The sequence below is a fragment of the Lygodium microphyllum genome, chromosome 5 (genome assembly GCF_053477565.2).
Source record: "Lygodium microphyllum isolate KBCC chromosome 5, Lygodium_microphyllum_v1.1.10, whole genome shotgun sequence".
Taxonomy (NCBI): Eukaryota; Viridiplantae; Streptophyta; class Polypodiopsida; order Schizaeales; family Lygodiaceae; genus Lygodium; species Lygodium microphyllum.
In genome coordinates, this window is record NC_141139.1 from 73,792,671 (window position 1) to 73,806,948 (window position 14,278).

At 40.5% G+C, this 14,278-nt stretch overlaps 1 protein-coding gene across 1 annotated transcript; it reads left to right on the forward strand.

The window, feature by feature from the left end:
• The first annotated feature begins 210 nt into the window (after positions 1-210).
• On the forward strand, positions 211-5,472 carry LOC148035985 (putative pentatricopeptide repeat-containing protein At3g01580). The gene has a single exon (XM_087677981.1). The coding sequence runs from the start codon at positions 277-279 to the stop codon at positions 2,590-2,592; it is 2,316 nt and encodes a 771-aa protein (XP_087534107.1). The 5' UTR covers positions 211-276; the 3' UTR covers positions 2,593-5,472.
• Positions 5,473-14,278: the final 8,806 nt, after the last annotated feature.

Sequence of the window (14,278 nt, forward strand, 5' to 3'; positions counted from 1 at the left end):
AGAGAGGGAAATACTCACATGTTTTGCATCATTTGATGAAAGCATCATGCATTAGCTTAAGTGCGAACAAATCTAAAGCAAGGCCAACAGATTTTGCATCATTTGATGAAAGCATCATGCATTAGCTTTGATGAAAGCATAATGTATTAGCTTAAGTGTTCTACCACTATCCCCTTTACCCTAGATAGTGGAGACAAAATAATAGAGATAGTAGAGGAATCGAGTCACGCGAGTCTGAGTCTGAAAAATTATTAAGCAAAAGAGAAGCAGCCAAGGATGGGCTCGCCAGCTTACGCCACTCCTCAGCTTCCTCCCCCGCCGCCTGCACCCCCTCCTCCTAACGATAAGAAGCAGTACGCTTGGGACAGGAAGAAGAAGAATAAGATCAGTAGCAGCAGCACCAACAGGTTAATAAAAGAGAATCGCAGGACCCGCACTTCCATCTTCGAAGAGAGTGCCTTGAATCAGAACATCCGCTCCCTCTGCAATGACGCTCAGCTCGGCCGGGCCCTCGACGTCCTTCATCAAATGGACGCGCACGGCGCTCTCCCATCCGATGCAGCTTATGCCTCCCTCTTGAAGGCCTGCAGGAATACGAATTCCCTAGCTTATACTGGGCATGTCCGGGCGCACATCTGCGGCACTCGGCCTGAGCTCCTGGCTGGCCCCCTTGGTGACTCGTTGGTTGTTGCATTGGTAGGCTGCAGTGCGCTCACCGATGCACAGGAGGTGTTCCTTTCCTTGCCACGACGGACAGTGTTTTCCTGGACTGTTATGATCAAGGCGTATGTTGACAACGGCCGCAGCTCTGATGCACTGACCATGTTCAAGATAATGCAAGAAGAGGGTGTTCGGCCAGACCGGTTCACCTTTGTTAGTCTTTTCAAAGCTTGTGGCAGTATACCTGACCTTGAATTGGTCAGGAAATTACATGCTGATGCACGTGACATGGGGTTTGCTTCAGATGTCTATGTTGGAAGCAGCATGGTGACTGTATATTCCAAGTGTGGAAGCATAGCGGAATCAGAAAATGTTTTCAATGGTTTGTTTCAGCGGAATGTTGTCTCATGGGCAGCAATGTTGTCAGCATATGTAGAACATGGTCAAGGTGAAAAGGCTTTAAGGTTGTTCAGACAAATGCAAGAAGAAGGTGTAAGCCCGAATGATCGAACTTTTGCAATCATTCTTCAGGTTTTCTCCTGTCCAAAAGAGGTAAAAGAGGAAGAAGCTACACATGCAGACAGACAGAAAGGTGTTATGCATCTGGAAATCGGCCGGGCACTGCATGCAGACGCTCGGAGAGAGGGGTATACATCAGATGTTTTTGTGGTCAGTGCACTTATTACTATGTATGGAAAATATGGGACCATTGCGGAATCTGAAAGAGCGTTTTGGGGACTGTTTCAACGTAATATCGTATCGTATAATGTGATGCTATCAGCATATGTGGAGCAGGGTAAAGGAGAAAAAGCCTTACAGATGTTCACAGGGATGCTAGAAGAGGGTTTTGCTCCAGTCCAGCAAACGTTTGTGATTGTTTTTCAAGCATGTCACAGCCTTGCAGAGAAGGAGGAAAGTGTTGTTGTTGAGGGAAAACCCATTAAATTAATGTCATTAGAGATTTGCCGTGCTTTACATGCTGATGCTAAAAAACGAGGCCTTATTTTTTATGCCTATTTGAGTACTGTCCTCTTAAACATTTACTCTGTGTCTGGAATGATTGAGGAAGCAGAGAAGGTATTCATAGAACTCTTGCAGCGTGATTCTATCTCATGGAATGCAATGCTTTCGGCTTATGTTGAGCATGGTCAAGGAGTGAAGGCTTTGTCTTTGTACAAAGAAATGCAACACAAATGCGTGTTTGTGGATGATACTACGATTCTCTGTTGTCTACAGGCCTGCAGTGAAACAGCAAATCTAGAAATCTGTCACCAACTTCATTTCAGTATGGTTTCTGTGGGCACTGAGTGCAGCCCCCTCTTGGCAACCACACTCATGGATGCTTATGCAAACTCCTCATGTATGTCGGATGCTCGAGCAGTTTTTGATAGATTGCTTGAGCCTGATGTTGTGTCATGGAGTACATGTATTACTGGCTATGCTCAGCAGGGCAATGGTCTGGCAGGCCTGCAATTGTTTGAGAAAATGCAGCAGACAGATGTTAGGCCCAATGACGTTACATTTCTTGCTGTTCTCCTAGCTTGCAGTCATGCTGGCCTTGTTGACAAAGGTGTTGAATATTTAGACTCCATGAGTAAGGATTATGGGTTACAGGTGGAGCTAAAGCATTATGGTATTGTATTCGATCTTCTTGCACGTGCAGGGGATTTTAAACGCATAGATACCCTTTTGCAGGAAATGCCCATGCAGGCTGATCTCGCCATTTGGCTGTGCTTGCTAGGGGCATGTCGGACTTATGGTAATGTTGAGCTGGGCAGAAAGGCTTTTGCCCATGCTGTGCAATTACAACCCAAAGAATCCGCTTCGTATGTTTTAATGGCAAACATCTATGCCAATGCTGGGCTGCATGAATGTGTAGAAGATGTTGAAAACTTGAGAATGAGAGAGGTAACAAAAGTGGAGCCCGGCTAATGCTGCACTGAGTTCAGAAATTGCATACTTCTATCATGCCAGCAATGGGGGGATTCAAGCATGTTAATGGAATCTGGAGTAGCCTTTATAACCGTAGGTTGACATGAAAGGCACAGTATAAAACCTTTCGTAATTATTCCCATAAACAGTTGAGTAGCCTAGCCTCATCATTGTGAAGAAGATGGTTGTCATTCAGTGGATTTAAGCATGGTAATGGAATCTGGAGTAGCTTTTATAACTGTGGGTTGATACGAAAGACAGAGTATAAAAGCTGTGGTAATGATTCTGATAAACAGTTGACTAGCCTAGCCTCACCATTGTGAAGAAGATGATTGTACTTCAGAGACATTTGAGCCATGTGAGTTTGCAGCAGGCACATGCACCATCTCTCAGCTCTATCATTGTACTTGGACCTGCTCATTGGTTAGACAACATACACCGGGGTGAGGAGAGAAAACTGACAATTAAACGACTGCAGAAAGTTGTACTGTAATTGGCGTGCAGTCATCTGTTTTTGTCAAAGCTAGAATGTTGTGTGGTCATCCCAGTCCACAAAGTGACAAAATTCATTAATGGCTACAACTTCATTCTCAATGCCAGAAATGTGTTCACTTTCAAAATCAAAACAAGAAAGAATCTCACAAGCAATGCCTACAATTGGTGTCATTGGCATGTTCACACCCGAAGCTAACTGTAAGGCAACTGTGATAACCTTTGGAAACAGGTGCTTAGCAACTCTCATGGAGGGTTTTTACTTTTGGGAGCCACCATTACCCTTTGTGCCAATTTGACCAGAGATGTGTCAAGGAGGTTCCTCACAAGTCATGCTTGACTTTTCATGCCCCAAGTAGACTCTGTGTCTCAGGGTACTTCCATGCTCCTCCTACTGCCTATGTAACTGGAAATAGCATGGATGGTGCTCAGAATGCAGATCTTATGCCGGCTGTCAAATGGGCTGAGCCAGTAAAAGGGCTATAGACAAAAGTAAGGTGTTGAAACCCTGGTGGAAATAGCTCAATGAGCATGTCAACTTGAAGATTGCACGAGGGAATTAATAGGAGTTTCTTCCCTAGTTTCGAGGAAATAAGATTTTAAAGCTTCATCCCCATTTTGGCAGATGATTCAGAGCACAGAGCATGAGATATTTTGGCAGCTTTATCTTGGAAGTCTTGGCTCACCCATCAGAATCAGAATATCAACACATCATTCACAGCATCATATTGGTACTTAGGCCTGTCCAGACAGGATTTCTATATGTCAATATGATTACTTCTCAGTCATTACTGTGCAAAGTGAAAAATAGCGTGCTCTTTTGGATCACTACCTGGTGTGAGAATATACTAGGGTTTGTAGAGAAAACACAGTGTACAAAGATGACTAACAACTGATTCAGAAAACACAAATGAAGAATGAGAGAATGAATGAATGAACTCACTGAACAAGTGAGATAGAGATACAACAGATGCTTAATGAATGGAGAGCTGTCTAACAGTCATTCTCCTGTGGGACTGAGTTGAGGGAGGCTGGGCTGGAGAATTGTCATATGACGATGGGTCCCGAATACAGCAAACCATGGAACTTGATATGATGCTGAATGTTGATTTGGACGATCTTGGCAGCAGTGATATAGTAGGAGACTGCAAAACACAGCAGTCCCAGCATGTGGATAAGTTGAGGCTGAGGAGAAGTGGCGTTGACTGCAAAATGCAACAACTCTAACATTTGGAGGATGTACTGTCAGCAGACATGGTTCTAGGTGGTAATGACCAGCATGCGTGGTGGTGGCACAGTTCAAATGCAGCTGTATGCAAGCAGGGTGGCAGCTCTGATGTGAAAACACAGTAAGGTTAAAATGATGTGCCCATCTATTATATGCAAGGTTAAAATGGTGTAATGGTGATGTTGACATATATAGTGCACACAACACCAGACTGCATCTGCCAGCTCATTCTAGGTAGGTGGATTACATGTGCATATTGAATAAGCAAAACAATCCATATTGTCCTCTTGTAGCATGTGTACGGCCCATGTATATATGGCAGACTTAGTTAATTTCAGTAGTTGCCCACAAAACCAATAGAAGAGTGTTGCTCTCAAGAAGCTTCCTTATCACATCTACCCCGCATAGAAGTTTCACATCAAGAATTACATTTTCGGTAAGGATTTATGGGATGTGGTTAATGGCACAGAAATTAGACCCTAGGGTGATGGGATTGCACCGAAAGTAGGGAGTGAAAAAGATCCATCAAGCAATCCATTATATGTCGACTATTGAGGATAATATCCTGGGGGCACATACACGATTAGTCTATGAAAGGATGTGTGGAATGCCATGGCTATAGGTTATTTGAAATGAGCACTACGGTTCGTAAGCTACAACTTACCATGAGCTACATGATGTAGTGTTTGCGACTACATATGTTACCGAGGAGTTGTTAGCTATGCTACACGTCGTAGGCACTATGCATAAAACTAATGGAGTAGTATGTTGATTCAGTTGGATCAAATCAATGACTCCACATGCTGAGTGGTTTGAAACTATGAACCTAGCCAAAGGTACTCCTCAAACACGGTGATGTTTTGTATGTACCAAGAACTACAAAGAACCTTGCATCAGTGGGATAGATACTCTCACACTCCCTCTCTCAAGCACAAGCTCAAGCTAGCAAGAACAAGAAGAATAAGAAGAGGAGAGCCACTTTTGGCCACACACAAGAATGAGCTTCTCATTCACTTTTCAACTTTATATACAAAACCCTAAATTCCTTTTGGGCGGTCATTCCCTTATCCCCTGTTTTACGTGGCTGGCTGTGGTCTAGGTCCTTTTTTCCATTGTCCTCCTATCCTCCTAGCTTTCTTCCTACCGTCCATTTACCTTTACAAATTGCACGGGTGAGAGCCCGACGCTTTTTAAATTAAATCATGATGCACTTGTGCTCTTTTACAAAAGTATTGACTTGCACTTTTTCTTGTGTGCATTTTTCCTTTATTTAAGACTTTTTTGCACGTGTTTTTATATTTTTCATATTACGCCTCCGTTTTCCATTTCACTTTGCCTTGGCCTTTGTCTTCTGCTTTAGCTTTTCCAAAAATTTCACTTGGTTCATCTGACGGTTAATAAACTTCCTTGGTAGTGGGAGCACTCTATTTTGGGGATTTTTCTATAGTTTTTTTATTTTTTACTGTACTTTTATGGGTAATATTGTTGAAATTCCATTTTGAGCTAATTTATTACGAGTAGGCACTTGTATCAAAAGCATTTTAGTGCATTCACTTTGTGGACAACAATTTTTTTCCCTGTTGTACTATTATACAACCACACATTCTCTCTTTATTATACAATTATAATGGTAGGTGTTTCTAGTGCCTCTAGGGATAGTGCCATCTTTAGTACTGACAAGTTGGATGGCAATAACTTTTAACTATTGGAAGATATGGTAGGTTTTGGTGCAAATGAAGTAGGTTAAATCATTGAAATGTAAAGGCAGAAAATGCTTAAGATATGGATGCTAACACTCGAGTTGAACTTGATGAGCTATGCAAGTCCACTATCATTTTGTCTTTGTCTAAGTATGCATACTGCAATGTCATTTAGATTGAGGGATGACACATGGCAATTATGGGAGAAAATGTGTGATTTTTATGATGAAAAAAACCTTGCTTTATAGTTGTGCTAGCTAAATAAACTTTTGGACTTTGTATGAAGGAAGGCATGCACATGTTTATTCATTTGAATGAGTTTAAATCTATTTGCATCCATCTTACTTTATAGAAGATAATCTTTGATGATAACATAAAGTTCATATTTTTTTATTGTCACTCTTTCGCTTGGTGGGATACCTTCCATACTACTATTAGCACTAATGCACCTAAGGATGGCTTTGAATGCTTAGATGTAGAGGGAGCCTTGCTTATTGGGGAAGTAAATAGAAAGATGTCGATGTAGCCCATGCCTCTTTTGCTCTTATTATTAGGGGTAGGAATGATACTAGAGGCACTTATGACCACCATGGTAGAGACCTGAATGATACTAGAGATAGGTATGACCACCGTGGTAGAGATTCACAATAGAATAGGTCTAAGTCTACACCTCATGGGGGTAGGGTCATAGTAAATCCTATGGTCCTAAGTCATCTCTTATTTGTCATTATTATGGGCAACAAAAACATATACAACCATAGTTTCATAAAATGCATCAGGATAGGTGTGAGAAAGGCAAAGGGAAAGCGTAGAATAATGTTAAGACATCTAATGTTTAACATATTAAAAAGTCCGCTCTTAAGATTGAGGAGATAAATTCATTAGAGTATAGTTCAAATGATTATATTTTGGCTGCTTCTTCACTTGGTGCAATGCAATCGATTGATGGTCAGTCTTCTTTCTCTTAGTACTCGTTACTCAATTCAAGGGCTTTCTTTCATGTGACCCTGCATCACAATTGGTTCTATAAAGTACTATTTGTGGCTCAATATGCTTGGGGGCGATCATGTCTATGATATTGTTGGTATTACTGATGTACATTTGCAGTTTTCCATTGGTACTTTCTTTGTTTTTCATGATGCACATCATGTACTCACTTTAACCAAAAGCCTTATCTCATCACATGACAATTAGATGATGCCAGGTATCATGTTCTTTTTTTAAATTATGAATGAAAATGATTCGTGGCAACTTCATCTTTGGTAGAGGTGCCAAGATTTGTGGTCTTTATTCTTTGCTTATTGATCATGTATTGGCTGTTATTGACCTTTCTTACGTATCTATGTGGCATTGTCACCTTGGACATATGTCATTTAAAGAATTGAAAGATTTGACCCATTTGCAATACCTCTTTTCCTTTCATTATTCTTGTTGTGAATCTTATGGTCATTGTTTATATAGCAAGTAAACACATAATACTCATAAGAAGTCTGGTTCTATGTGCATGGGTGAGCCCCTGGCTTTTTTTAATTTGGATGTTTGTAGCTCGTGTCTTGTTAGTCCTTGGGTGGTGCTAAGTACTTACTCACATTTATTCATGAATTTTTGCATAAAGTTTGGGCCTATTCTATAAGCAAAAGCCAAAAGTTTTTGCCACATTTTAGTACTTTGTTGCCTTGGTCAAGAACAAGTTTGGATATAAGCTAAAATGCCTAAGGTTTGATAAATAATGGGGGTGAATATGTCTCACATGCTTGATTAGGGTATTCAACATCAATTGATTGCCCCCTATATCCACCCTAGAATGATGATGTAGAGTGCATGAATAGAACCAATCTAGGAGAGGATCCACGGTATGCTTTGTCATGCATACTTACCTCATATATTTTTGATTGAGATAGTGACTACTACAGTTCACTTGATTGATAGATTTCCATGTACTGTTCTTGGTGGTAGGGTTCTGGAGGAGGTATGATTTGGTAAACCTCCCTCATATGAAGGCTTGTGAGCCTTTGGATGTGAGGCTTTTTTCCATATTCCCAAAGGCAAGTGCAACAAGTTGGATCTAAAGTCTGTCAAATGCATGTTTCTTGGATATGGTGATGTAGGTGAGATGGGGTATCACCTTTGGGATCCACAAGCCTAAAATGTTATCTGTACACATGATGTTGTGTTTCATGAGAAAAAGATGCACGAGCAACCTAAGCAAGTGATTGAGGTGCGCATGATGATATTTTAGGGGAGGAACATCTTGTTACCATAAACCATGCCCATTTAGATAGCATGCAGTTACCATTGATGCTTTAATGGCCCACGATTAGCTTATTGTATAGGATCATGTTGATGATGGACAGAGAGCACAAGATGTACCGGCTCCACATTTAGCATTCTCTATTAGAGTCTTTGCATTCTCTTGATCACTATGAGTCTATTGTGCATTATGTCAATGTGATAGATTTTGATGAGCACCTTACTTACTTATGAGGAGGCTATGCATAGAGGTGACAATTTCTCTTTGGAAAGGACTATGTAGTCTAAGTTTTACTCACTACAGAAGAATCATACTTCAGATTTGGTTTTCTTTCCTAATGGTAAACATTCATTGCTATGCAAGTGGATATATGAGTTGAAGAGAACCCCTCGTTGCCCTAAGCCCACATATAAGACACAATTGATTATAAAGAGTCTTAAACATGAAAATAAAGTTTATATTGATGAGATCTTCTCTCCTGTGGTTAAGATGACTACCCTTTGCTTGGTTTTGGTCTTGCTTGTAGAACTAGATATGGACTTGTACTAGATGGATGTTAAGTTGGCTTCTCTACATGGAAATCTATATGATAACTTATATATACAATAGCCTAAGGGCTTTGTGGAAAAGGGAAAGAAATACCCGTATGAAAATTGAGGAAAAGCCTTTATGGGTTTAATCAAGTACCTAGGAAACGATATCATAAGGTTGATGCTTTCATGTATTCACAATCCTATACCCGTAGTGCTATGGGTCTATGTCTTTATACGATAAAGGGTCATGATGGTAGCCTTATCATTTTGGTATTATATATTGATGATATGTTGATTGTTGGGAGCACTCATGATAAGCTAGTTGCTTTCAAGACTTAGCTCAAGAGGAGCTTTGAGATGGACATGGAGCATACTTTGCACATACTTGGCATGCACATTACGTGCAACTACTTTAAGGGAATCTTTTACTTGTCACAAAAGGAGTACATCTATAGGGTACTTGAGCGGTTTCATATGCAGGGTGGTAAGCCATTGATATCCCTTTACCTTCCCATGTGAAGGTCAGTCAAGAATATTGTCCCTAGTTATGAGAGGACCGACATGGCCAATATTTTCTATGCATATGTAGTGGATAGCTTGATGTATGCCATGATAGCACTAGACCTGACATATCATTTATAGAGTAGGAGTTGTGGCTCATTATATGGTGACACCTAGCAAGAAATATTGGGATTAAAGGGTATTATGAGATACTTAAGGGCACTAAAGACTTGCATCTTTGCTAATGGCAACCAGGATATTGGAGTCATGGGCTACATTGATAGATTATGCAGGATATACAGATAGTAGGGAGTCCACCTTTGGCCATGTCTTTACCTTTGACCGATATGCTATTTCAAAGATATTTAGGGGGGAAAAATGCTCTACCTTTTCTACTATCAAGGTTGAGTACATTGCAATCATTGAGGCTTACAAGAAGGTCCTATGGTTAGGCCATCTGATTGTTGAAGACCTTAATATCACTAGAAAGAGTAGACAAGGATGCACAATGAAAGGAGAAATAGCATAAGATATGGAGACTCAAGAGTTTTTCTTCATCTTCATCTTTATTCTTCTTTACCCTTTATCGTCAAACTAATACACACAAAAGTATCCTCTAAAGTGATAGATACCTTTTGACCTTTAGGACTCTTCACACACAGCCTCTACTTTATTTATGCATACATAGTATATGACTTATCCTATGCTATATTTCTCAACACTTCCCCTCAAAATCAGAATGAGCTTACGAATACAATAACCCAAGTGCACTTCTAAAGTACTCAAAATTATCCTTACCTAATGCTTCGGTAAAGATATCCATGACTTGATCATTGGTTTTGTACCAAGTCTATCTCTTCATCCATAACCTTCTCTATGATGAATTGGTAGTGCACTTCGATATGCTTCGTCCTTGCATAGTAGACTGGGTTCTTTGCCATCATAATGTTGCTAATATTATCACAATACATGATAACTACACAATATATCTCTATCCCCATATCACATAGTAACAATCTCAACCATGTCTACTCACATGTTGCCAATGCAATATCTCTATTCTTAGCTTTTGTACTAGATATAGCAACTATAGATTCCTTTTTGTTGCTGCTCCAACTTACCATGGCTGAACCAAATGAGAATGCATAGCCACCACTAGTGGATCTATCCATGATACTTCCAGCCTAGTTTGCATTTTGGTAACCAAACAATGTAGGCTTGATCCCTTTCTCATAGAACAAGTCGAAGATAGCAATCTTTTTCACATATCTCAAGACTCTCCTCACTGTATCCAAATGTGACTTACATGGTTTTTTCATGAAGTGACTAATGACTCCCATTGAGTAACTCAAGTTAGGCATGGGCAGAATAGTCTTCCAACCATCTTCCTAAACATAGTGCCATCTTCCACATATTTGTTGAGATGGTAAGCACAACACATGTAGACACTGATGATGGACCACCTAGCTAGATGGGTCCACATGTATAGTCAGTTATGCACTATTTAACTTTTTATGTTGTATCTTATCTATACTTTGTGTACATTGTATTGTGTGTGTAAAAAGGAAAAAAAACTAGCAAGATAACATTTTGGCCTTCATCTCTCTTCTTGTGTTCTTGAGTGAGTTTTCTCTTGTGTTTATGGTGTGTGTTTGGCGCAACAACTCAAGTAAGTCCCCCTACCATGTGATTCTTAACATGGTATTAGAGTGACACCAATGAGAGAGGCTAGTTTTGAAGGCTAAAGTGAAGAATAAGAAGCAAGGATTTGAGCACACAAGAAATGGGTAATAAGCTCTTTCATTCTTCCACTCTTTCTCTTGGATAGTGCCTGTGGAGGCATCGAAAGAATGGTAGAGTAAAAATCTCAAATTGTAGTGAGATTTGGTGTGCGAGTAGAGCACTGCATAGTTTGCATATAAGTTCTTTTACTTTTTTGGGAATTCGAGGCTATTTCAAGTCCTTTTTTAGAGCCTCAAGGTTCTGAACAATAATTTCAGGGTATACTGCAATTCGACTATATCAATTGAAAGTGGGTGCATAGGTTGTAGATATTGAATCTGTAAATTTTTAGGTATTTGCCAAGAAGCAAACATAAGTTTTATTTCCAAACAGATTTCATATTACATGTACTATTGAGCAATCAATGAAAAAGGTTGCTTGGTATATTGTTGTACACTTGTTGTGAAAGGTTGCAGAAGACTTGCTTGCTGTTTTATATCATTTTTGTCATGATGGTAGAGAATAGTGAAAATTCCATCATTGACAAGTTGGACAAGAACAAATACCCTTCATGGGAGTTCCATGTGATGAACTTCCTCATTAGAAAGTGCATTTATGAGTTCATTTCAAGTAAAGAAAAGGAGCTAGAGCTGAGTATCCCTATGATTGCAGATTAATTAAAGGCGTGGAAAGAATGAAATGCAAAAGAAAAAAAGATGATATATTAGCTATCTGAAATCCTTAATAATACTATGCTGGGACATATCAAGAATGCAGAAACTTCACATGTAGCTTGCACAAATTTTGAGAACATATTTTCATTAAATACAAAGGCACGAGAAAGATTCAACTCAAACAAAAGTTGAGTACCCAAGAAAGGAAAAATATCTATGAATGAGTATGTTTTGAAGGTGAGGAGCATTGCAGATGCTTTAGCAGCAATTGGTGCAATGCATGATGATGATTTGGTTTCATCTACTTTGGGTGGTCTTAATAATGAGAAGTTGTAACGTGCCCACCCCTCAAATCGTAGAACACGTCTTAGCAGCCCATCGAGAGATCACTCTAGAAGACACCGCCCGATACTCCCAAGGAATGACACAGGGTTTGCCAACTAGTGTCTCTTGAGTCTGCCCCGTAACGAAACTTATCCAGCCGTTCCTGCTAGGAGCGATCTGAAGTCCAGATTCCTAGCAGTCGAATCTTCCTAACAGCCTTCTAGCGTCAGTCTACAGCCACTCCACTTTGCGTAGATACAACTGGACCCAAGCAGACTTATACCGCACTTGATTCAAAGAGAATGGGAAATGAGAGGGATGCATCGCTCGACCTCTCTGCCCGTAGGGCATAGTCCCATTCTGGTCCCCTAAAATAGTATGAATCAGGATTCTAACCAACATTGTCTAAGGTCATCATCCATCCCTCCCTAACATTCCTCGTTGACATTTCCCTTTAAGGAAAGCTCTCGGATAACCGAGTCCACCCTTCCGTAAGATAGACCCATTGGTCACATCCACCACGCTTTCCTCGGGGTTGTTTTAGTTATCTAATTACCTACCACATTATGTTTGACACATAAAAGCAGCTTCCTTAATTAACTCGTTAGTCATAGGTTCCTTTACATAATCTAGGACACTGACATGAAGAAAAGATAAAACAAGATCAAACACTTCCTTAACTTATCTTAAGATTAATGTTTGCCTCCTGCCCATACAGGAGAATTAAGTGTTTTTTCCTACCTCCACAGAAAAATCCTTCCGTCTCCCGGCAATAAAACCCGAAGGTTTATCCTCCCAAGATTCCGCCTTGTAACTAGTATCAAGGCCTCGAGATCCGCCTCGAGTCATGTAGAACACTTGTGTAGGGCCGGGAGGCATTGGGATTTATGGCCAGAGCCCCCACTGGCACCCAAGCGTCCTCCTACGCCAAGTAATTTCCACGGAGAGACCTCTCCTGGTGGGTTCGGTTCACATTCCCGGCGCAGATTCATAACCCCCTTGGTTAGGGTTTGGTGGTTTGCGGGGGGTAGCTAGCACCATCCTTCTTTAATTATTCCTTTAGGAATTCAACCACAGCTGAAGCAACTAGCACACTAACAATTTCTAGGGAAAACATCCCTTTCATTTCCAATCAAGAAATATCATTTTCTACATAAAGCAATCACTTTGCTTATAAACCACTTGTCCTTAGTAGGATCTCCTCTTACCAAGGCAACCATCCAATTCACTTGGAAATATCCTTTTCAAAACAACCACACATAAGCCTTGATCAACATTCCATTTAGAGTCAGCTTACTAGTCTAGCTTAAAGTAGGAGGATATCCACTTCCAATAATCTAAGACACGATCATTAAAAACAATTCACAAGCACGTGTGTTTAATCACTCAACTTCTTTTGGATCTCTCTTTCCCTTGGGTTTTATCCTAGGGTTCCAAGCTGTGAATCCTCGAATTCTTTGCACGTCTTTTAACATACTTGGTAAACTTTAAAACACAATATATTGCAAGACTTGTCATACATTCTTTCCACCCTCTCTTAGTGCGATGCTATGTAGAATTTTGTCGTCAAACTCATCTTCCGTGCAAAGGGGTCATTTAAATAACTGACACAATCTACAATCCTTAACTCCCTTCACATTTAGTCGACGACTTTTTTAATCCTACTATGCACGTATCTGTGTGGCTTAAGTACATGAAAGCCTAAAGTTTCCATGCAACTGTACATTTGCATGCTAAGAATGGGAGCTATCATTTCATGTGTTTATTGAAATCACCGGCATGATCCATGAATCCTAGATAACTATTCATGAACTAGATTGGGTGGAAGCCTATTATTTTATGTGAAATATTGGAAAAAACCTATCATTTCATGTGTCTAAACCTGGGCTTGATTCGTGTGCACTGTGTTGCTCGTTCTGCTCATCCCTCCAGCATTATCGGTGGCTTGGACGCCTACGTTTCTCGTGACTTTCTTCTTGGGAGCCATTCACCTTGCAGAGATTGGGCAGTCTGTTGGGTTTTGGGTTGACAGGTTTGGAAGAAGGACCGCTGGATGGGGTCTTTTTCCGAGAGAGGGGTTTGGGCGTGGCTACTCGCATTCACCGACTCTCACTACTTTGTTTCTCCCTTCCTCTCTTCTTCTTCTTTGCACTTAATCTCCTACTCACTCACTCTCTCTCCTTCTCTTCTTTCTCCACTTATTCTCCTACTTTCTCTCTCTCTCTCTCACTCCCTCTCCTCTCTTTCCTCCCTCTTCACTT